The sequence below is a fragment of the Haematobia irritans genome, chromosome 3 (genome assembly GCF_050003625.1).
Source record: "Haematobia irritans isolate KBUSLIRL chromosome 3, ASM5000362v1, whole genome shotgun sequence".
In the NCBI taxonomy this organism is placed as follows: Eukaryota; Metazoa; Arthropoda; class Insecta; order Diptera; family Muscidae; genus Haematobia; species Haematobia irritans.
In genome coordinates, this window is record NC_134399.1 from 163,273,352 (window position 1) to 163,299,657 (window position 26,306).

The following is a 26,306-nucleotide window of genomic DNA, read 5'->3' on the forward strand; positions in this document are numbered from 1 at the left end:
CTCTCTCACTCTCTATTGTTATTGGTAATGAGTCGCAAGACTTTGGTTAACTATTGTTTGGGTTTTTTTAAGATAACAAAACCACAGCAGTTGTGTTACCTAAATATATTTACAAGGAGAGCAAAGGTTTGGTGTTGGATAGGTAGGTGCGTCGTGGTTGTTATCGAAGCAAACAAACAACAACAACAATCAAAAACAAAAAGAATTGGCAGGCGTCAGTTGAGACTCTGCTAGCCATTGAAAATTTCGGATTTACTCTTGGGTAGTAAATATCGTAGAGTAAGAATGTCAGTGTTGATATTTACGCAAAGGTTTTTGTTTTTAAATTCGTTCGTTCGTGACATCGTTTAGTTGGCCTACGAAATGTGACGCTTAAATGTGTTTACGGCTATATTCAATCGATTTATATTCGGGGGAAAATAATACGAGAAAAACGGAATCGATCTACTCATGGTTGAAACGAATGCATGGTGATTAGTGACAAAGCAACAACAACAAAGTGATAGTATTATTATGAAAATCTAAAAAAAAACTGAAATTATTATTTTAATGGTTTAAATAAGTTATAAAAATATTAAACAAAAAAAAATTGCAATAATTTAAAATAAATTATAAAACCAATATTTTGTAGTAAAGCGAAATTAATCTGCAATCAAGCAAAACAAATAAATAAGAGAAATTATTTGAACAACTGTTTTTTAATTGTTTCAAGCTCATTGACTTATACCCGTTGTTTGTGTTTATCGCTATTACTTTCATCTTTTGTTTGGATTACAACATAAGAAAGAACTGAGAATGGTAAGTACACCACCACACACAAACACATCCACAGGAATTTAAAGTACTCATATGTAAACAGTAACGTATGAGTGATAATGTATGTGTGTTACGTATACGTCACATGAATGTGCAATGGAAATTCTGTTTACAATAAATATTGAATTAATGAGTAATACGATTTTTTATTTGCTAATATATTTATGATCGATGGTATATTTAGAAAATAAATATTGGGGTTCACAGATTTTTTAGTAACCCCAAATAATTACACAGTGCAACAAATAGAAAAATATCGAATGTCCACACTGAAAAAGACAACTTTTGCATTTTATTTTTATATCGTTTCTATGATGTGGGAATTGTGCATATTTTTAGTAGTAATCGCAATTAACCGCCAGCAAAAAAAGCGTCGCCAAAAAGTAATGAAAATGTTCTTTTTGGATCGGGAAGTGGTGAAAAATTGGCGCAGAAGCGATGAATTTAACATGGGCTTGTCATAGGACAGATGCCCACAGCCGTTTCACTGCACTTGCATCACTTCTTAAGGTGTGATGCGAATTCAGTGTTTTGGATGCGAATTAAGAAATTTTGTGATATTTTGACAAATAAATAATTTTTAAAATTTTTTATGAGTTTTATTTAATGCATGGCAATTTTTCTAGAATGGATTTGGATTTTTTTTCGGCAACATTTAAATAATTTTTACCATTTTATTAATTATTAATTTATTTTTAACCTATTTGAAACAAAAAATTTAAAATTTCTATTAAAATTGTGAAAATAGAGAGTTCTAAAAAAATTGACCCAAATGAACTTCCTGTGCAGCTAAAATAAAGAACTTCTTTGTGAGAACATTTTTGGAAGTGCTTTTAAAGTTGTGCCTTTAGAAGAACTTCTATTTTTTTTTTGCTGAGTGGTAATGATTTAAAAAAATGTCTTTTCAAAATAATGGATTAAATCATTGTGTCATACATGAATGAAGATTGACATATTTTTCTTAGTCTGTCCATAGCCACCTGAAAGTACAATATTACCCAACAAACACGTGTTACCAAAAAGCAAAACAAATTTTCCCATAGTAGTGCGTATCGTATTGAATGCAATGATTTTTATATTGGCTTATCATACACAGAGAAAAATCTTATTCAATCACGAAATTAATTGATCTTGGTATTGATTCCGAGCCAAAGAAGCGGAGAATACAAGTTAGGATACTTTTAAGACACAATTCTCTTTTAAATTTAGGTTTTGTGTACTTGCTTCTAGGAAGCAAATTTTAAGTTTTCGTTTTTTCAGCTTTTTATCTTCATATGCTATCAAAGGCCTTTAAAAACGAGTTAACGACAACTTTATTTTCAAAATTGAGACTCGACTTCTAGTAGAAATTATGCTATATTTCAAGTAAAAAACGTCTTTAAAATAAAGTGTTGAAAAACATGTCTTATATTTGAACCATTTTTTGCTTTGTAGTCAAGAAGCAAAAAGACAACAAATTTAAAGACAATTTCATTAAATTTAAAGAATTTTTCTGAATTATTAAAGTCAAGTTGACCTTAGCCTAAACATTTTTTCTTTCATATTATGATACCCATTTTAAAGTGAAATCACTTAATTATAAGGAAAATACGACTTCATTGAAAAGTTTATCGACTTTTGGACAAGGAAAAAAACTTTATATTAGAGAAATGCGTCTTCTATACTAAGCAAAATTTGCATTCGTATTTTAAAAACATGAAATCTTTGACCTCACGACAATATTTTTTTCAGTGTATTGAATGCAATGATTTTTATATTGGCTTATCATACACGAAGAAAAATCTTATTCAATCACGAAATTAATTGATCTTTGTATTGATTCCGAGTCAAAGAAGCGGAGAATACCAGTAAGGATACTTTTAAGACACAATTCTCTTTTAAATTTAGGTTTTGTGTACTTGCTTCTAGGAAGCAAATTTTATTTTTTCGCTTTTTCAGCTTTTTTTCTTCATATGCCATCAAAGACCTTTAAAAATGAATTAACGACAACTTTATTTTTCAAATTAAGACTCGACTTCCAGTAGAAATTATGCTGTGTTTCAAGTAAAAAACGTCTTTAAAATAAAGTGTTGAAAAACATGTCCTATTTTTGAACGATTTTTAGCTTTGTAGTCAAGATGCAAAAAGACAACAAATTTAAAGACAATTTCATTAATTTTAAAGAATTTTTCTGGATTATTAAAGTCAATTTGACCATAGCCCAAAAAATTTTTCTTTCATGTTATGATACGCATTTGTAAGTGAAATCACTTTAAAGTTATAGTTTTAAGTGAATATTTTATTTGATTAAAACGTTAATTGGGATAATTAATATTTTCATTAAAAATTTAGAAATATTCAATCAGTTTCTTAACTTACTTTATTTTGTTAATTTGATTAAAAGGGTAATTGTATACCCGCCACCATAGAATGGGGGGTTTATGATGATTGTCATTCGCCGGTTGTAACACATCGAAATATTGGTCTCAGATAAAGTATATGTATATTATAGCTCGTGGTGAAATTCTGAGTCGATATAGCGATGTCCGTCCGTGCAAACGAAACGAGCTATCAACTTAATGTCGTGCGTGAGTCACGAAAATAATTTATTCGTGAGTATGCGTGAGTAACGAATTTCGGAAAAATACGATCACGAAAATAATCCGCACATAAAACAATTACGAGTTGAATTCATTTGAAATATTAATGACATCTGGGATCGTTTGAGTTTAATAACGCTCTCGATTTTAACCATGTTCATGTTTTCAGACACGTCCCTAAGATAAATTACTCATAAATTTATTCGTAAGTCACGACATTTTTCGTTAGTCACGATATTTTCCCGGCATTTTTCGTGCGTTATGACATTTTCGTTCGTGAGTATACATTTTCTTTTCGTGAGTGTGCGTGAGTCATACCAAACAATATTGTGCGTGCACGCACAGAAAAAACATGTTTGGACATGGTTGCCGCATCCATTTATTGCTTATCTAGAGTATGCAATTGTCGCGAAAACCATGTATTTTGTCTTTGTAAAAATAATTTTCGAGCGGAGAAAAATGTATGGTGGCAATAAGCATTTGAATGGTTATCAAATGCCGCAAACATATTCTATCATTTAAATGATAGAATTTGAGACCATTAAATGGTCGGGGAAAATCATGTACCTGACCATTCAATTTTTTTTTAATTTTTTACAGGGAAAAAAGTATTTTTATAGGTTAAGTATAGACATGTCTAGAACCATTACATGGTCATAAAGATCATTTACATTTTTTTCGTGACAATTTAATTCTTTAACATGTTTGCAGCGAAAAGAATTTTATAAAAACATTGAGCAGGTACACACGATTTTGATTTTGCGCGTCAGTCGTGTGTTGATTGTTTCTTGGAATGGACGGAGAATACGGACTTACTGTGTTTTGTGTTAATTTATTTATTCAGAAGTGGCACGTGGTTTTATGTGAACACAAAAAAGGAAAGTGTAATTGAAAAAATGTACCTGTTGTTTGTTCTGCATTTTGCTATATGGTATCATTTATTTTTATTTGCAGTTACATGATGTCTGCGTTTGTACATTTGATGAGCACGTTGTAAATATGGAATAATTACTTATTGTTGAAATTGGAATAAAATAGAGTGTGTAAAAATATATGATGTTTGCTTGAACGGCATTATAAATACAAATAAACAATGAATTAGTTTATAAATAAATAAAAACAAACAAATAAAGTTAATTTTGTGTTTTCTTTTCTCAAGTGGCGTCCTTTTTTCGACGATGAAAAAAGTTTTTTCATAAAGATAAAAACATTTTGGGTTGTGACCATATTCTTTTAACTAGGAGAAAAACATTTTTAATAAATACCATAACATTTTAAATCGTGACCATTGTCTTTTCATTCAAACAAAATTCTTTTTATCAATATAATAACATTTTAGATGAGGACAATTACATTTTTCTTAGAACCATGTTCACTGAGCCAACATGGTTGCAGGTTAAAATGTTACATGGTCGCCGCAAAAATGGCTCCTATCATATTATTTTGCTCTTCGAATATGATTGTGACAATCATGTTTCTTCTCTGCGTGTGAGTAAAATATTACTCACGTGACCCTCGTATTAGGCTTGCGCAGGCTTTTGGAGGAGCAAATTTTATTAGATCCGGTTGAAATTTGTTACGTGCACTCAAAAAAAGTTTAATTGGTTCCAAAGATTTTGATCTTCCTTTAGGGAGTTTGCTATTGATTCCGAGCCAAAGATGCGGGCTCTTTAAAATAATGCAATTTTTTTGCAACCTATCTGGCTTTAAATCTAGGATATATGAAATTAAAATTAGGATACTGATCTCATTTATCCAATTTTCATTCTATTTTTCCGGTATATTAATAAAACTATTCACGTACAAACAAATGCCTGTTTAAAGATCCAAATTATGCCGTAAAAAAATATTTTCTTAATTCCAGAAAAACTTCAAAAATGTGTTTCTTTACTTTAAGGAAATTTTGCCTTAGTTGAAAGACATGTAACTTTAACGAAGGGACGCAAATTTCCAAAATGTATGTCCTAAATTTAATAAAAAAAATTTTTTTGAAGCAAAGATGATAAACTTTCTTTTAATTAAAATTTCATTATTTTAAAGAAATTTGCCCTTAATAGTGTGTAAATTGCGCATATTAAGATTGAGGTTGCGTAATCTTTAATATCACGTAAACATTTTTTTCAGTGTGGTGTTAATCCACGGCCTCCTGAAGCCATAAAAAATTTTTCCACATCAGTCCGAAATTATATATATCTCCTATATAAACCCATCCCCAGATTGCGCTTTCGGATCTTTGTGGAGGAGCAAATTTCATCCGATCCGGTTGAAATTTGTTACGTGCTGTAAGTATAGGGCCTCTAACCACCATTCATAAATTGGTTCATATCGGGCCATAATTATATATAGCTCCCAAATAATCTGATACTCAGATATGATCTCCGGAGCTTCTTGCAAGTACAAATTTCATCTGTTCTGGTTGAAATTTTGTACGCGATGTATAGAAAACAAGTAAACTTTTATAAGAAGAATAAAAATTTAACTAAATTGTACCCCACAATTTAGTTAAATTTGCGTTGTTAAAACCAAAAAAAAAAAATTAATGCCCTGGTGTACTTTTTTAACTGCACTTCACGAAATTACACCCTCCCATAGAAAAAAATGAATTAAAAGTAAATATGTAAATCATTTTCATGAAGCTCCATTAGTACTTTAAACCATACTATGGACATATCTGTCATCTTGCCTATATATTCCATATGCCAGTTAGGAACTTAACTGCTGAAATTTTTTCAGTTAAAGTTAACAGGAGAGAAAATATTCAATTTACTTCCTGGTAACTGGGAGTTAATTTCTAACAGAATTACATGAAAATGGCAGTTAGTCTTTTTAGTTTTAATCCAAATATTCAAAATTTCACAAAATTAATAACCAACAATTTCTTACTTTATAGTAAAGAAAATTTGCCTTTCTTCGAAGACATATGATTTTAACGAAAATATGCAAAATTTAAAAATTTAATTTCAATAAAACAAATCTTTAAAGGGAAGATTACAAAATTTCTTCCAATTAAAATATCGTTATTGTTAGAAAATTCATTTTTATTGCATTGTAAGTTTCGAATCCTAAAATCTAGATTTTTGACAGAAAAAAAATGTTTGGGTCTATCATAGCATTGAGTTCGATCACACTAGACTAGGCTAAATTTCGAAATATACACTGAAAAAATATTCACCTAATTTGAACTATTAGGGAACCTACGTTTTAGGACACGCAAAGAAGGTTTATAATCTTTGCTTCGCTCCATTATACCCATATTCTTCTTATTTTTACTATAAGTTTAAATAAATATTTTTTCATTAAATCTAAGGCACAAATTTTGCAAATTTGCGTTCGTCCGTTAAAGCTTTAGGTCTTTAAAATAAGGCAAAATTGTGAGCTATGAATATGATCTAACACTATTTGTTAGTTTGACTATAGCGAAGATTTTTTGATTTCAATTAAAAAATCAACTCAAATCAAAAAATTGTCTCCAAATCAAAACAAATATTAGTCGTAGAAATTAAGTGACCAACTTCCTCGAAAAATTCAAACCAAAAGTTGGCTGATGAAATGTGGTGTTAGATCGATCAGAAAGGAGGTAATCTACAGATAACAAAACATGGGTTGTCACTTCTTCTCTGATTTGTGTCCTTAAATAATTTTTTTTTGAGAAAAAAAAAAGAAAACTTCAATTGGCCCATATATCTTAATCTTAAATCTTCGACTGAAAAAAAAACTTCAAAACTTTTTATATAACTTTTCATTGATAATAAAGGTTATCGAATAACTGAAACAAGTGCTTACTTTAAAAGAATTAATTTTAATGGTATGATATCTAGGTATTTGTCTATATAAAATTTACAATATTAAAAAATATTGCCGCAAATTTGTTGAATATATCATAAAGCAAAAAACTTCAAGGAAGACGTGCCATATACAAATTATCATAAAATTAAACGCATGATTCAGGTGAATGTTCAGACTTAACTGATAAGAAATTAATGTTCAATTGCTATGATTGTAGTATCTACATAGGATGTGATTCATGCAATTCATAATCATGAAGTTTGAGAAGGCTATGATAAATTATCACATGGGACTTACGATTAGCGGAGGTTGTAGGATTTTGGTATTAATTCCGATCCAAATAAACAGATTCTTTAAACTAAAAACACTTTTGGGGTTCTATATAGCTTTAAATCTAAATGCAAAAAATAAAATTTTGGTACAGATCGCATATTTCAAATTTTCATTTTTTTCGGTTTAACACAAAAAGTCTATACTTTCCATTAAAATAAATTTTCTTACACACTGAAAAAAAGCATGTCCGGTTCCAAAGATTTTGTCTTTACTTTAAAAATTTTGGTATTGATTCCGAGCCAAAGAAGCGGAGAATACAAGTAAGGATATTTTTAGGACACAATTCTCTTTTAAATTTGGGTTTTGTGTACTTGCTTCTAGGAAGTAAATTTTAATTTTTCCTTTTTTCAGATTTTTTTTCTTCATATGCTATCAAAGTCCTTTAAAAACGAGTTAACGACAACTTTATTTTCCTAATTAAGACTCGACTTTCAGTAGAAATTATGCTATGTTTCAAGTAAAAAACGTCTTTAAAATAAAGTGTTGAAAAACATGTCCTATATTTGAACGATGTTTTTCTTTGTAGTGAAGATGCAAAAATACAACAAATTTAAAGACAATTTCATTAAAGTTAAAGAATTTTTCTGAATTATTAAAGTCAAGTTGATCTTACTTATAAAGACAATACAACTTCATTGAAAAGTTTATCGACTTTTGTACAAGGAAAAAATCTTTATATTAGAGAAATGCATCTTCTAAAGGGTGATACGGTCAAAATTTGGTCAAGGGAAAACGCGTGTAAATCGGTGAAATCGTTTATTTAAAAAATCAAATTAAATTTCTTTTTCAAGTTCAATTAGTAAAAAATTCAGGAAAAATATTCAGTTAGGCTTTCGCTTTTCCAAATCCGAATTGCCGGGCCACACGCTTGACACCTGCCATCAGATTTTGTACAGCCACCTTGTCCACCTTCTTCGCCGCAGAAAGCCAGTTTGCCTTGAACTGCTGCTCGTCCTTAGCAATTTTTTGGTCTTCTTTAGGTTCCGCTGGACAATAGCCCAGTATTTCTCAATTGGGCGGAGCTCTGGCGTGTTGGGAGGGTTCTTGTCCTTGGGAACCACCTGCACGTTGTTGGCGGAATACCACTCCATGGCCTTTTTACCGTAATGGCAAGATGCCAAATCTGGCCAAAACAGTACTGAACAACCGTGTTTCTTCAGGAAAGGCAGCAGACGTTTATTCAAACACTCTTTCACGTAAATTTCTTGGTTGACAGTCCCGGAAGCTATGAAAATGCTGCTTTTCAAGCCACAGGTACAGATGGCTTGCCAAACCAGATATTTCTTTGCGAACTTTGACAGTTTTATGTGCTTGAAAATATCTGCTACCTTTCCCCTTCCTTTTGCCGTATAAAACTCCTGTCCCGGAAGCTGCTTGTAGTCGGGTTTGACGTAGGTTTCGTCGTCCATTACCACGCAGTCAAACTTCGTCAGCATCGTCGTGTACAGCCTCCGGGAGTGCGCTTTGGCCGTCGTATTTTGTTTATCATCGCGATTTGGAGTCACTACCTTCTTGTAAGTCGATTGTCCGGCTCGTTTTTTGGCTCGATGTCCGATTGTAGACGATATACCGATCTTATTTGCGGCATCTCAGAGAGAGAGGTTAGAGTTTCGCTTGAAACTACCGGCAACTCTCTTTGTCGTCTCAGCGGCTTCCGGTTTTCGATTTCCCCCCGATCCAGACTTCCTGGCTGTCGACAAACGTTCCCCAAACAGTTTAATTGCATTTGTAACGGTTGATTTGGCAACTTTTAGCGATTTTGCCAGCTTTGCGTGCGAGTAGCTCGGATTTTCGCGATGCGCGAGCAAAATTTTGATACGCTGCTCTTCTTGCTTGGACGGCATTTTGACAACTGAAGATTGAATTTCAAAATCAAAATAGGAGCAACATTCTACACACACACACACCTTCAAAATGAGGGGTGTTCAGGTTTTTTAAATGCAAAATTGAAAGAAATACGTCAAGTTTATATTGACCAAATTTTGACCGTTGCAAAATTTGTTTTCGTATTTTAAAGACATGAAATCCTTGACCTCACGACAATATTTTTTTCAGTGCAGAGAAAAACAAATGTTGGACCATGGTTGTTTGTCTACAATTTCGATTATGAGGAAAGATTTTTTTTGCAATATTAAGGATAAATTTCTTTAAAATAAAGACATTTTAATTAATGAAAGTAAAGAAAATCATAATCGTTGGTTTAACAATTATATTCTTAAAATTTGGGATACGAATCTTCAAAATTTGCGTCCTTCCGTTAAAGTCGCGTGTCTTTGAAGTAAGACAAAATTTCCTTAAAGTAAAGAAAAATAGTTTTCATTTATAGAAATAACCTTTAAACTAACTGACAATTGAATTTTTGGATAAGATAAAAAGCTTCCAAAATAGGCAAATAATTATAAAATAAGTAAATATTTTTCGACAAATTCCAAAAAAATTATTGGACATAAGTTTTCAACAATTTTTCACTTTTTAAAGAAAATTTTTTAGTTTGAAAGTAAAAATTAATGTTAAAAATTGCAAAATTGCCTTTAGTGTCATTTAGAAGTTCAAAATGGGCCCATTATTGAAAAAATTGGGAGACACAAATTTAGTAAATCTTTATGCTTCATTTATGTAAATTTGTTTCCCATTTTTTAGTTATTTTAACTAACTCAAGAAAACTTTCTCAGATCATAATTAAAAATTGATATCTATTTGCGTGGAGACTATGTTAAAATTTAGACCCACATGGCCAATCTTGGACTCCTGGTCATTTCAGTTTTAATCAATTTAATTACCAAACATTTCTTTCTTTACAGTAAAGAAAATTTGCCTTTCTTCGAAGACATATGACTATAACGAAAAAATGCAAATTTTAAAAATGGGTATCCTAAATTCAATGAAATAAATCTTTAAAAGGAAGCTTATAAACTTTCTTCCAATTAAAATATCGTTATTGGTAGGAAATTCATTTTTATTATATTATACAGTTTAAGTCCTAAAATTTAGATTTTTGACAGGAAAAACGTTTGGGCCTATCATAGCGTAGAGAATGATCACACTTCACAAATATTTGGCTAAAATAGTAATTTTCGAAAGCATACTCGGTTCCAAAGATTTTGTCTTTACTTTAAAAAATTTGGTATTGATTCCGAGCCAAAGAAGCAGAGAATATAAGTAAGGATACGTTTAAGACACAATTCTCTTTTAAATTTAGGTTTTGTGTACTTGCTTCTAGGAAGAAAATTTTAATTTTTCGCTTTCTCAGCTTGTTTTCTTCATATGCTATCAAAGTCCTTTAAAAACGAGTTAACGGCAACTTTATTTTCCAAATTAGGACTCGACTTCCAGTAGAAATTATGCTAGGTTTGAAGTAAAAAACTTCTTTAAAATAAAGTTTTGAAAAACATGTCCTATATTTGAACGATTTTTTGCTTTGTAGTCAAGATGCAAAAAGACAACACATTTAAAGACAATTTCATTAAATTTAAAGAATTTTTCTGAATTATTAAAGTCAAGTTGACCTTAGCCTATAATTTTTTTCTTTCATGTTAAGATACCCATTTTTAAGTCAAATCACTTAATTATAAGGACAATACGACTTTATTGAAAAGTTTATCGACTTTTGGACAAGGAAAATAACTTTATTTTAGAGAAATGCGTCTTCTACGCTAAGCAAAATTTGTATTCGTATTTAAAAGACATGAAATCTTTGACCTCACGACAATATTTTTTTCAGTGTGAAAAAAATATTGACCTAATATGAACGATTAGGCAACCTAAATTTTAGGACACGCAAAGAAGGTAGATTATAAACCTTCGCTTGCTTCGCTCTATTACACCCATATAATTTTTATATTTGCTATAAGTTTAGTATAATTTAAATAAATAAATATTTTTTTTCATTAAATCTAGGACACATATTTTGGAAATTTGCGTCCCTCCGTTAAAGTCTTTAAAGTAAGGCAAAATCTTGGACTCACAAATTGCTGGGGTCACAGGAACTAGACCATACCCTGCCAACATTTTTATACCTTCGACCACCACCATAGGTTAAACGGTTAAAGTGGCAGCCCGATTAAGTTTCAGGCTCACTTAGACTATTCAGTCCATTGTGTGGGGGTATATTAACTTTGTCATTCCGTTTATAACACATAGAAATATTGCTCTAAGACCCCATAAAGTATATATTCTGAAATTCCGAGTCGATCTAAGCATGTCCGTCCGTCCATCTGTTGAAATCACGCTAACTTCCGAACGAAACAAGCTATCGACTTGAAACTTGGTATATGTTAAGTAGTTGTTGTTGATGTAGGTCGGATGGTATTGCCACTTTTACGTATAGCGGAGCCTCTTATCGATCCCCAGATTTGACTGATCCTCAGATTTTACCTCAGGAGCCTCTTGGAGGAGCAAAATTCATCCGATCCGGTTGTAATTTGGTAGGTAATGTTAGTATATTGTCTCTAACAACCACGCACAAAATGGTCCATATCGGTTCATAATTATATATAGCCCCCATCTAAATCGATCCCCAGATTTGACCTCCGGAACCTCTTGGATGAGCAAGTTTCATGCGATCCGGCTGAAATTTGGTACATTACGCTAGTATATGGCCGCTAACAACCATGTCAAAATTGGTCCATATCGGTTTATAGTTATATATAGCCGATCCCCAATCACACAAAAATTGGTCCAGAATAATTTACTAAAATTTTATTTCTATAGAAAATTTTGACAAAAGTTTATTTCTATATAAAATTTCGTCAAAATTATATTTCTATAGACAATTTATGAATATAAATTAGTTGGAGAGAAATATTTTGCAAAATCTGCCAAAAATAATTTACCAAAATGTTATTTCTATAGAAAATTTTGTTAAAATTTGAATTCTGTACAAAATTTTATTTATGTAGAAAGTTTCTTCAAAATTTTATTTCCATAGATAATTTTGTCAAAATTTTATTTCTAAAGCAAATTTTATTTCTATAGATAATTTTGTAAAAATTTTGTTTCTAGAGAAAATTTTGTCAAAATTGTATTTCTATAGAAAATTTTGTAAAAATTGTATTTCTATAGAAAATTTTGTCAAAATTGTATTTCTATAGAAAATTTTGTCAAAATTTTATTTCTATAGAAAATTATGTCAAAATGTTTTTCTATAGAAATGTTTGTCAAAATTGTATTTCTATAGAAAATTTTGTCAAAATTGTATTTCTATAGAAAATTTTGTCAAAATGTTTTTCTATAGAAATGTTTGTCAAAATTGTATTTCTAAAGAAATTTTTGTCAAAATTGTATTTCTATAGAAAATTTTGTCATTTCTATGGAAAATTTCGTCAAATTTTTATTTATAGAGAAAATGATGTCAACATTTTTTTCTATTTAAATTTTTTTCAAAAATTTATTTCTATTGAAAATTTTGTCAACATTTAAATTCTATAGAAAATTTTGTCACAATTTTATTTCTATAGAAAATTTTGTCAAAATTTTATTTCTATAGAAAATTTTTTTAAAAGTTTATTTCTATAGAAAATTTTGTCAAAATTTCATTTCTATAGAAAATTTTGTCAAAATTTTATTTCTATAGAAAATTTTGTCAAAATTTTATTTCTATAAAAAATTTCGTCAAAATTTTATTTCTATAGAAAATTTTGTCAAAAGTTTATTACTATAGAATATTTTATTTTTAGATATTATTTCTATAGAAATAAAATTTTGTCAAAATTTTATTTTTGTAGAAAATTTTGTCCAAATTTTATTTCTGTATAAAAATTTTTAAAAATTTTATTTCTATAGAAAATTTTGTCCAAATTTTATTTCTATAGAAAATTTTGTCAAAATTTTATTTCTATAGAAAATTTCGTCAAAATTTTATTTCTATATAAATAAAATTTTGTCAAAATTTTATTTCTAGAGAAAATGTTGTCAATATTTTGTTTCTAGAGAAAATTTTGTCAAAATTTTGTTTCTAGAGAAAATTTTGTCAAAATTTTATTTCTATAGAAAATTTTGTCACAATTTTATTTCTATAGAAAATTTTGTCAAAATTTCATTTCTATAGAAAATTTTGTCAAAATTTTATTTCTATAGAAAATTTTGTCAAAATTTTATTTCTATAAAAAATTTCGTCAAGATTTTATTTCTATAGAAAATTTTGTCAAAAGTTTATTACTATAGAACATTTTATTTTTAGATATTATTTCTATAGAAATAAAATTTTGTCAAAATTTTATTTTTGTAGAAAATTTTGTCCAAATTTTATTTCTGTATAAAAATTTTTAAAAATTTTATTTCTATAGAAAATTTTGTCAAAATTGTATTTCTATAGAAAATTTCGTCAAAATTTTATTTCTATATAAATAAAATTTTGTCAAAATTTTATTTCTAGAGAAAATGTTGTCAATATTTTGTTTCTAGAGAAAATTTTGTCAAAATTTTGTTTCTAGAGAAAATTTTGTCAACATTTTATTTCTATAGAAAATGTTGTCACAATTTTATTTCTATAGAAAATTTTGTCAAAATTTCATTTCTATAGAAAATTTTGTCAAAATTTTATTTCTATAGAAAATTTTGTCAAAATTTTATTTCTATAAAAAATTTCGTCAAAATTTTATTTCTATAGAAAATTTTGTCAAAAGTTTATTACTATAGAACATTTTATTTTTAGATATTATTTCTATAGAAATAAAATTTTGTCAAAATTTTATTTTTGTAGAAAATTTTGTCCAAATTTTATTTCTGTATAAAAATTTTTAAAAATTTTATTTCTATAGAAAATTTTGTCCAAATTTTATTTCTATAGAAAATTTTGTCAAAATTGTATTTCTATAGAAAATTTCGTCAAAATTTTATTTCTATATAAATAAAAATTTGTCAAAATTTTATTTCTAGAGAAAATGTTGTCAATATTTTGTTTCTAGAGAAAATTTTGTTTCTAGAGAAAATTTTGTCAAAATTTTATTTCTATAGAAAATGTTGTCAAACTGAATTATTTACGTTTTTATGGACTAACTTCCAATTTAAAAGACGTTGTTAAGTAGTTTTAAGATACCTTGCCATCGGCAAGTGTTACCGCAACCCAAATAATTCAACTGTGGATGACAGTCTTTAGTAGAAGTTTCTATGCAATCCATGGTGGAGGTACATAAGATTCGGCCTGGCCGAAATTACGACCGTATATACTTGTTTGAATTTGAGAATCCCTATCACGTCAAAAACAGTCGTATACACAGAAACAAAAGAAAAAAAGTTTTGAACACCTGTTTCTATATGATGGAGTTGCCAGATCGAAGCAAAATTTAACATGTGTTCATAACAGAGATGGAAGTTTCCAAAACACTTAACTTTTTTCAGTTTATACCGCGCTTTTTGTGCTAGGCTAAGAAGTTTCCGAACTGCCCTCATAAACTGTTTTATAGCAAGAAATCGAACTTTAAAAAGCAGGCAGGTTAATGACAACTTTAATTTGCTATGATAGCTATATAAAAATATGGCATAATTAATTGCAAAACAAAAAACGAAGATTTAAATTTATTTTAGTTAATGAATCTTAAATTTTAGTTAAATTATGCCAAATGTGAGAAAAATTGTCTTTAATGTTATGAGCTTAATATCAGAAAAAATTGTACAACTTTACTAAAATAAAATAAAATAAAATATATATTTCGTTATTTTCGGCGTATATTAAATAAATGTTTTCAATTTTAGCTCAATTAAAATTGGAAATTCTCGTAATTTGCAAAACCTTTTCAATCGAACTTCCATGGAAGTGAAAAAAGTCAACAGACACAGGTTCAATCCCCGCGGAAGAAGTTTTTATACTATATACCACATAGTAGAGGTGTGCACGTGAGTAATATTTTACTCACGCTCACGCACACTCACGACGGGAAAATCTTACTCACGCACACTCACGCACGATATTGTTTGGTAGGACTCACTCTCACGCACACTCACGAAAAGAAAATTTGTACTCACGCACACTCACGCACGAAAATACCGTAACTCACGAAAAATACCGTAACTCACGAAAAATATCGTAATTCACGAAAAATGTCGTGACTCACGAACAATTTTTTGAGTAATTTACCTTAGCGACGTGTCTGAAAACATGAGCATTATTAAAATCGAGAGCGTTATTACACTCTTAACATCCCAGTTGTCACTAAAATTGTAAATGAATTTAACTCTTAAGCGTTTTATGTTGGTGAGCGGGATTATTTTCGTGAGCGTAACTCTTTACTCAGGCACATTCACGAAGATAATATTCTCGTGACTCACGCTCACGCACGACATTTTGGTTTGTTAATCACGCTCACGCACACTCACGCCGTTGCCATGAGCGTGACTCACGACTCACGCGTGAGTCACGAAAATTTTCGTGAGTCACGACAATTTCGTGTCACGTGCACACTTCTACCACATAGTGGTTAGTCACATAGTTCAGGGTATAATAACTTTGATCTGCCAAAAAATGTGTCTACTAGAATTATTGATTTTACACCCCATAAAATATATACCGATCGACTCAGAATCACCTCCTGAAAACTACGCTTTATTTCCCAAACCTATCGCGCCCAGGATCCCGGTATGCTCTTAAAGAGAAATGATTGTGGAACTATTTCCAATTTTTTTTGTTGGGTATACATACTTACATGTTGTTTGGTAGTATATTTAATATTATCTTTTTCATTTTGATAGATTGATGGTTTTTAATATTACATAAAATATATATATATATAGTGGAAAATTGAAAATAGGTTTTCAAATTTTCTGGGGGACTAAAATTTTTCTCACAGAGGCCTATCTAAGTTTATGCATTATCCCCCATATACTTTTGCCAATCATTTATGTACACAGAGAGTGAATAATGACAAATGGATTGCTAAAGATAAGATTAGTCTGATGGCGGGTATGTCTATGTATGTACTAAGAACTCCCGTAGAGGAATACTTGCCTTATTACCCATTGACATTATCTCTGGCTTCCCATATGGATAGGTCTGACAGGTTGGTATAAACTATTCTTCACATTATTAGTGTGAGGTAAAACAGTCGCAGCGATTAAAACTGAAAACGGTTTAATTTTATTTTTTTGCCAATACGAAAACGAAATTTCAATTACATTCTTTTGTACTCTATGATAACTAAGTTAAAAAAAAAAAATAATAATAATAAATGATAATGATTTGCGATGAAATAGCTTCAAATAATTTTCGAAATAAAAAATGAAAACCTATTTGTTTGACGAAATCCCCGTTTTTTTCCTTCTTGATATTACCTCAACGGTCCGATAAGAATTCTAAGGTCTAAAGATAAGTGTTAGAAGTTCTTGTTTTCAGTTTGGGTGGCATAAAATGGCCAAGAAACTACGTTAATAGACGAAACGGAATCGTTAATAAACGGTAGTCGAAACAGTGCGGAAATACAATACTCGAATGAGACAATTGTTAAAAGAAAGTGATCAAGAAACAAGAAGAATCTAAAAATTCTTAAAAATATATATGGAATTAAGATCAAAATAAAGAAAGCAAATATTATACAAAAATAAACAAATTTTATATGATAATTGTTTATAAACAAATTTACCATTATGGAGGAATTTTTGGATACGATTTTCAAAAGAAGGGTAAGTGCTTTCCAATTCATCAATCAAAATTTTGCTTTGTTATGGTTGCCCTAATGAAGGCCATGGCCACTCGTTAACTGTGTATTATCGAAATTTTTATCATTAGATATTTTCTCTAAAATGAAATGCTTTATTATATATTTTCCATATTGTTTTTTTTATAAATAATTTTAAATAGTTATATTATGACTAACATAAGATTCGAAAAATATTAGCAATCACAATACTGCTTAAAGCTTTCGATAAGTGTGTTCGATGTGTTAGTCTATAGATTCCATGGAAATTGAAATGATAACCGAATACTTTATCAACAATAACCCAGCGGCGTAAATCGAGAGCGCTTTCGATTTAAAGCATTCACGGAGCCCTTATTTTAGAGGCAATACTCATACGATTAGGTCTTATAAAATAATCCCTTTTGTAAGACCTCTTCCTTCTTTACAAAAAAGGTTGATACTCATTCATTATTCATTGCAAAAACCAGGCCTTAAAAAATGTCTTTATTTACTAATATCGCTATCACTTTTCTCATAGCATACTTGTCGAGGCCTTTTGAAATGGCTTAGCTGGGACATGTGTTTAAAGACAGATTTTAAAGAACTCCTAATAGGCCTTGTTTGGAATTGTGAATTACAATGTGTTCTTGCAACGAGGCAAAATAAAACGATTTTAAAAAACAACTCATATTCTCATAGCAAGCTCTTATAATTTACGAGACCTTTGAAAAGCCCTTATGCCGTAAGCCAATTTATACGTTTTTCGACAACGAGTCACAAACAATATAACGGTTTTAAAAAAGACAAGTCATGTTCTCATATGCTCACTTCTTCAATCTAAAAGACCTTTGATAAGCCCTTATACCGTAAGTTTATAAGTAACCGAAAGTTAAGAATAAAATAATTTTGCACAATTTAAAGCAACACGTGTTTCTTCATTCGGATTTGTGATTTCGTTGGAGCAAGTCGCGGTGTTTATTTTTTTATGTAGCTGAAGTGTCAAATATGCGGTAAGTATATTTTTTTTTGACGAATATTATACTATATTGAATTACATAATAATAATAATAATTTTATAATAATTTTACTTATTATTTAGCGACAACTTCTACCATGAAAGCCAATGTTCTGTTCAATATGTGGAAATCAGACGTCTAATACGAAATGAGTTCCTATGAAGAAGGTGATTTATTTTTAATAGTACAATTTTATATAGTACAAAATAAAATAAAAAGAATTTTGGGTTTCTTATTTATATATGAAATTTGGAGTAGGTCCTATATAAGGTATGTAAACAAGGCCTTTTAAACAGCCTTCATAAAAAGGCATCAAATTGGCATTATTTTAAACTCCTATTAAGAGGCCTCTATTTATATATGCTTCATAAAGCCTTTTGATGTATACATTATAAAAGGCCTTATTTTATCACACATTTTAAAGAACTTATTTGAGGCAATTCCTAAAAGGCCTTAAAATAATGACCTTTTATGTCCCCTTATGCTGTAAGTTGAAGTCGGAGCCCTTGTTCGGCTATGACACCCTGTGTAAAAAATCAATGAATATGTAATGGGAAGTCAATGCCTTGTGTCTGCAAATAAATGCCTTTTAAAAGGCCTTATGAAGAGCGATTTCCGCCGCTGGGAAACTGTCATTCACACATATTGTGAGAGATAGACCCATATATGCACACACACACACCCATAAATGGACTCCCACTCTTACTGTAGGCTAAATAAAAACTGCCAAAGTTTTATTTACGTTGAACTGTAAATATGAAAAGCTTTAGCTTCTGATAACATGTCTTTTATGTTGCTTAGAAAAAGCTTTAATCTTTTTTTATGCCCACCACCATAGGATGGGGGTATATTAACTTTGTCATTCCGTTTGTAACACATCGAAATATTGCTCTAAGACCCCATAAAGTATATATATTCTGGGTCGTGGTGAAATTCTGAGTCGATCTGAGCATGTCCGTCCGTCCGTCCGTCCGTCCGTCTGTTGAAATCACGCTAACTTCCGAACGAAACAAGCTATCGACTTGAAACTTGGCACAAGTAGTTGTTATTGATGTAGGTCGGATGGTATTGCAAATGGGCCATATCGGTCCACTTTGACGTATAGCCCCCATATAAACGGACCCCAAAATTTGGCTTTCAGAGCCTCTAAGAGAACCAAATTTCACCCGATCCGGCTGAAATTTGGTACATGGTGTTAGTATATGGTCTCTAACAACCATGCAAAAATTGGTCCACATCGGTCCATAATTATATATAGCCCCCATATAAACCGAACCCCCGATTTGGCTTACGAGGCCTCTAAGAGAAGCAAATTTCATCCGATCCGGCTGAAATTCGGTACGTGATGTTAGTATTAGGTCTCTAACGACCATGCACAAAATTGGTCCACATCGGTTCATAATTATATATAGCCCCCATATAAACATATCACCAGATTTGACCTCCGGAACCTCTTGGAAGACCAAAATTCATCTGATTCACTTGAAATTTGGTACGTGGTGTTAATATATGGGCTCAAACTCCCATGCAAAAATTGGTCGATATCGGTCCATAATTATATATAGGCCTCATATAAACCGATCCCCAGATTTGACCCCCAGAGCCCCTTGGGAGAGTAAAATTCTTCCCATTCGGTTGGAATTTGGTACGTGATGTTAGTATATGGTATCCACCAACCATGCAGGAATTGGTTCCTATCAGTCCATAATTATATATAGCTCCCATATAAACCGATCCCCAGATTTGACCTCCGGTGCCTTTTGGAGAAGCAAAATTCATCCGATCTGCTTGAAATTTGGTACGTGGTGGTAGTATATGATATTTAACAACCATGCCAAAAGTGGTCCGTATCAGTCCATAATCGTACATAGCCCCATATAAACCGATCTCGAGATTTGGTTTTGGAACCTCTTGGAGGAGCAAATTTCATCCGAGTGAGTTGAAATTTGGTACATTGTGCTAGTATATGGTCGTTATCAATCATGCCTAACTAGGTCCATATCGGTCTATAGTTATATATGGCCCTCACATAAATCGATCCCCAGTCACACAAAAATTGGTCCATATCAAGTTCATAATTGTATATAGCCCCCATATAAGCGACCCCCATATTTCAATTCTGGCTCTCTACGTACAAAAAGTCAATATCGATTCGTAATTATTTGTAGTCTTAAGTATACATAACTTTTTTGTCTAATATATACCATGTATGGACTAAATCACAATTTAGAAAACGATGTTAAGAAGTTTTAAGATACCACAACCCAAGTAATTCGATTGTGGATGATAGTCTTTCGTAGAAGTTTCTACGCAATCCATGGTGGTGGGTACATAAGATTCGGCCTGGCTGAACTTGCGGCCGTATATACTTGTTTTTTTTTATAAGATAACACATGTTTAAGATATATACATTAAAAAATAGTAAATTGCTTTGTCGGAAAATGAACTAAATTATACACTACCACTATTTGAGATTTACAGAATATGGTGTTAAAATAACGAACATAAAATGACCTGGTATACTTTTTAAATTTAATTTACGAAATTACACCTTCTCATAAAAGAAAGAAATAACTAAAGGTAAAAAAATATGTAAGAAAAGTCTAATGTCGAGCAAGGTCGACTATATTATTACGAGTATACCCTTCACAATATTGTAGACCAAAATTTTTGATACCATCTCAAATCCTACAAATTTGTTCCGAAGTTTTATATCTCCATATATAAATATTTAAATCTAAACCGATTTGGCCTTATGGAATCGACCGATACATATGTATTAGAGGTATATGTAAATTTGAGGAATTTTTAAAATTTTTGCTACTTAGCAGTGGCGAGGATTGTAGTGTATTCGGTACAGAAGTTTTAAGTCAGCTGTCATTGTCATTTGATCAGCTGTTTAGCAATAAGTAATATAACCCTGCCCTGAATTTGACGGCGCTTCTGAGAATCCCCACCACGTCGAAAACAGTTCTATACGATATCCAAAATACGTCGGAAAAGCGCCGTCACTATTGAGAAGTTGTACCACGCCAAGATACTACAAAAAGGCATCGCATCAGTGCAATTATTAGGTGCCTTTTTAGATAAATTTAAAACGACGCCAACAAGAGCCCCTTCAAATTATTAGATAAAGTGCATTTTAAGATAGTTGGAAAAGAATCATTGTGGTTAAGTAAAACACGATTATTTAGATGTTTATTTTTTTGATCATTTATACAACTATCACTTCACATAATAATAATTTTCCGCATTAATAAAAGAATGAGTTACAAGTAGCAAATTTCGATACCCTACGCTAAACCTGTGTATGGATGTTTTTTTCTCATATTTTACCAATTCGTGGAACTTATAACCTTCAAATATTGTTATATTTATACAAATGCTTGCATCAAATAGGACATCATACAATTTCTTTCTTGTTCAATAGTCATAACATTAACACTCGTAATAATAATCTGCTAAATATTAATAAATTAATGATTTTTCCAGCTCGAAAGTTGTTCTATGCAGAAGTGAGACAACTAAGCAAAGAATTGAATATTCGGGCAGTTTAAGATTTAATAATTTGCCCAATGAAATCAAGTTTGTAGGTTAGGTTAGGTATATTTCACGCTCACTTAGACTATTCAGTCCATTGTGATACCACAGTGGTGAACTTCTCTCTTATCACTGAGTGCTGCCCGATTCTACGTTAAGCTCAATGACAAGGGACCTTCTTTTTTATAGACGAGTTCGAACCAGAGATGGTCAGTATCAAAATTTTTAAGGTTTGCGACTGTCGCAAAGTTGTAAACGTCGTAAACGTCACATAAAGGGTGATACGGTCAAAATTTGGTCAATATAAACTTGACGTATTTCTTTCAATTTTGCATTTAAAAAACCTGAACACCCCTCATTTTGAAGGTGTGTGTGTGTAGAATGTTGCTCCTATTTTGATTGTGGAATTCACTCTTCAGTTGTCAAAATGCCGTCCAAGCAAGAAGAGCAGCGTATCAAAATTTTGCTCGCGCATCGCGAAAATCCGAGCTACTCGCACGCAAAGCTGGCAAAATCGCTAAAAGTTGCCTAATCAATCGTTACAAATGTAATTAAAGTGTTTGGGGAACGTTTGTCGACAGCCAGGAAGTCTGGATCGGGGGGAAATCGAAAACCGGAAGCCGCTGAGAAGACAAAGAGAGTTGCCGGTAGTTTCAAGCGAAACCTTAAACTCTCTCTCCGAGATGCCGCAAATGAGCTGGGTGTATCGTCTACAACCGTGTATCGAGCCAAAAAACGAGCCGGACTATCGACTTACAAAATACGACGGCCAAAGCGCGATCCCGGAGGCTGTACACGACGATGCTGACGAAGTTTGACTGCGTGGTAATGGACGACGAAACCTACGTCAAAGCCGACTACAAGCAGCTTCCGGGACAGGAGTTTTATACAGCAAAAGGAAGGGGAAAGGTAGCAGATTTTTTCAAGCACATAAAACTGTCAAAGTTCGCAAAGAAGTATCTGGTTTGGCAAGCCATCTGTAACTGTGGCTTGAAAAGCAGCATTTTCATAGCTTCCGGGGCTGTCAACCAAGAAATTTACGTGAAAGAGTGTTTGAATAAACGTCTGCTCCCTTTCCTGAAGAAACACGGTTGTTCCGTACTGTTTTGGCCGGATTTGGCATCTTGCCATTACGGTAAAAAGGCCATGGAGTGGTACGCCGCCAACAACGTGCAGGTGGTTCCCAAGGACAAGAACCCTCCCAACACGCCAGAGCTCCGCCCAATTGAGAAATACTGGGCTATTGACAAGCGGAACCTAAAGAAGACCAAAAAAACTGCTAAGGACGAGCAGCAGTTCAAGGCAAACTGGTTTTCTGCGGCAAAGAAGGTGGCTGTAGAAAATCTGATGGCAGGTGTCAAGCGTGAGGCCCGCAATTCGGACTTGGAAAAGCGAAATCCTAACTGAATATTTTTCCTGAATTTTTTACTAATTGAACTTGAAAAAGAAATTTAATTTGATTTTTTAAATAAACGATTTCACCGATTTACACGCGTTTTCCCTTGACCAAATTTTGACCGTATCACCCTTTACGCGTCGTAAATGTAGAAAAAGTAACAAAAGTCGCAAACTGAAAATACTTTAGTCGCTTCAGCTAGGCAGCGAATTCGATGATATCCAAGGCGATGGTATGTGCGAAGAAGTTTCAATTCTAAGGAATGTTCATAATTTTCGGTTTTAGTCCCCACATTTTCCCTATTGCCTTTTGCTCGAGTACAGGGTAACCGTGGATTTTCTCCTTCTTTCTTAACTTTAAGTTCAGTCTCCTGTCCAATATAACCCCAAGGTATTTTGCACACTCACCAACTCACCAAAATAGGCTTGACCATGAGAAAACTTTCACAAATTTCTGCAGAAACTCACTAAATTAAAAAATGTTCAGGATTTCTTCTATTCAAAATTTGGTTTTCTATTTACAGTAGGTTTACGACTTTTGCGACATACGTATTAATTATACCGTCGCAAATGTATGTCGCAAAAGTCACAGTTTGTAACAGGCCAACCCTGGTTCGAACGGCGTTTCACATTGCAGTGAAACCACTTAGAGAAGCTTTGAAACCCACAGAAATGTCATCAGCATTACTCAGGTGGGATATCCACCGCTGAAAAACTTTTTGGTGTTTGGTCGAGACTGGGTTTGAACCAACGACCCTGTGTATGCAAGGCGGGCATGCTAACCATTGCACCACGGTGGATCAAGTCTGTATCAAGTATTTCTGTTTTTACGACGAGAATAAAAGAATTTTTGAAAACCAAAATTGATGAGCTCCTAATATAATTGTAGTTCTATACGTGAGGGTCTCAGACTGGTCTTTCTTGGCGTTACATATAAATGGACAAACATTTTATACCCCGTACTACAGTAGTGGTAATGGGTATAGAAACCAATAAATTTAAATTAAAAATTGGAGAATTGTGTCTTAAACGTATTTTGGCTTCAATTATCCGCTTCTTTGGCACGAAATCATTACCAAAATCATTAGTCAAAAGACAAAATCTTTGGAACTGGGCAAGCTTGTTTTTCAGTACTTTTTGTATTTTTTGGAATCGTGCGAAAATTTCCTTTTCTGTTTTAATGTACATTAAATTTATTTGTAAACTCATTGGATTTTCTTCCCACGTACTGAAAAACAATAGTAGTGACGTAAAGATTTATTGTCCTTAAACTACAAATGCGAATTTTGCTTTGCAAAGAAGACAATTTTCCTTCGATACAAACTTTTTTCCTTGATCAGAATTCGATGAAATTTCCAATGAAGGGGTTTTGTACTTAGAGTTAGGTGATGCGATATTAAACTTCTATTAAACTAAGGTCGATTTGTCCTAAAAACTCGGAAACAAATCGTCAATATTATTAGAAGCGCCCTTAAACTCGATAATTGTTAGTAGCTTGATTGTGTCCCTGTAAACTCTTAACTCTCACGGGAGTTATATCCTCGTCGTTACTCGCTGACCTAAAATTCCAAGTAAACTTGTAAATGTCCGCCAAACATTAGGCTAATGATCCAATCCTTTCAAACGGCCATTCGGTTCCATATACTAGGTGTTTGAAAAACTCGAATATTTTTTCGTGAGCAACCTTAATATATCGGAAACTCTTCCAAAATCAAGAACAAACAGTTAACTTCATCTAAACAAAACAAAACCCACACACAACAAATGCTTTCAATCGTGTGTTAGAGAAAAACGAGAAGAGTACATATTACCAAAAGAAGTAAAATCATGCCAAGCCATCTAATCTGAGAGCGAGAGATAAAAAACAACTGACATAATAGAGAGAGAGAGAATGGTTGCAATCAACTATGTACTCTGTAAACAAACATTTATAAACTTGGAATCTTCAATTGTTTAACAACAAAAATGCTGGCATTACAAATTCCCTCTGCTCTCTATGAAAGATCAGCATAAAATAGAAATAACAAAAGCCCCAAACAGACCGGTACCTTGTATATCCAACAGGCATACATGCACAGCAGACACACATACATGATTTGAACTGAAGTCAATTAGTCCATATCTTGAAGATATGAATATACAAACATACTACGTCATGTGTATCAAGAAAATATCGAAGATACATTGAATGGAACATAACGGGGTACAGTGGAGCCTATTGTAAAAATTAAATCAATTTAATAACCACTAAGTAAAAACGAATTTACCCAAGTTTTATGAAGTCAAACTAATTTTGAAAAAGGTGAAGTACACACTTTACAGTTTTCTTCATTTTGATTTTTCAAATTCCACAGAAAAATGTGAATATTTGACTCAAATACAAAAATTATCATTTCGTTTGGCTTGCTATTGCTCTAAGAGAAGCAAATTTCATCCGATCCGGTTGAAATTTGGTACATGCTGTTAGTATATGGTCTCTAACAACCGTGCAAAAATTGGTCCACATCGGTCCATAATTACATATAGCCCCCATATAAACCGATCCCCCGATTTGGCTTGCGGAGCCTCTAAAAGAAGCAAATTTCATCCGATCCGGTTGAAATTTGGTACATGGTGTTAGTATATGGTCTCTAACATTTATGCAAAAATTGGTCCACATCGGTCAATAATTATATATAGCCCCCATATAAACCGATCCCCCGATTTGGCTTGCGGAGCTCTAAGAGAAGCAAATTTCATCCGATCCGGCTGAAATTTGGTACATGGTGTTAGTAATGGTCTCTAACAACCTCGCAAAAATTGGTCCACACCGGTCCATAATTACATATAGCCCCCATATAAACCGATCCCCCGATTTGGCTTGCGGATCCTCTAAGAGAAGCAAATTTCCTCCGATCCCGTTGAAATTTGGTACTTGGTGTTAGTATATGGTCTCTAACAACCATGCAAAAATTGGTCCACATCGGTCCATAATTACATATAGCCCCCATATAAACCGATCCCCCGATTTGGCTTGCGGAGCCTCTAAGAGAAACAAATTTCATCCGATCCGGTTGAAATTTGGTACATGGTGTTAGTATATGGTCTCTAACATTTATGCAAAAATTGGTCCACATCGGTCAATAATTATATATAGAGCCCATATAAACCGATCACCCGATTTGGCTTGCGGAGCCTCTAAGAGAAGCAAATTTCATCCGATCCGGCTGAAATTTGGTACATGGTGTTGGTAT

The 26,306-nt window shown here is 32.1% G+C and overlaps 1 protein-coding gene across 2 annotated transcripts in view; it reads left to right on the forward strand.

Annotated features, from left to right (window-relative positions):
• Nucleotides 1-308: 308 nt before the first annotated feature.
• Nucleotides 309-26,306, forward strand: part of LOC142228526 (phospholipid-transporting ATPase IF) — a 118,992-nt gene continuing 92,994 nt past the window's right edge. The window contains exon 1 of one of the 2 annotated variants that reach the window (XM_075298978.1): nt 309-798. In XM_075298978.1, the coding sequence (XP_075155093.1) occupies nt 796-798 (3 nt within the window). In that variant the 5' untranslated portion in view covers nt 309-795. Of the gene's footprint in view, nt 799-16,575; nt 17,127-26,306 lie in introns of those variants that run through there. The other variant, XM_075298977.1, reaches the window with a different exon arrangement.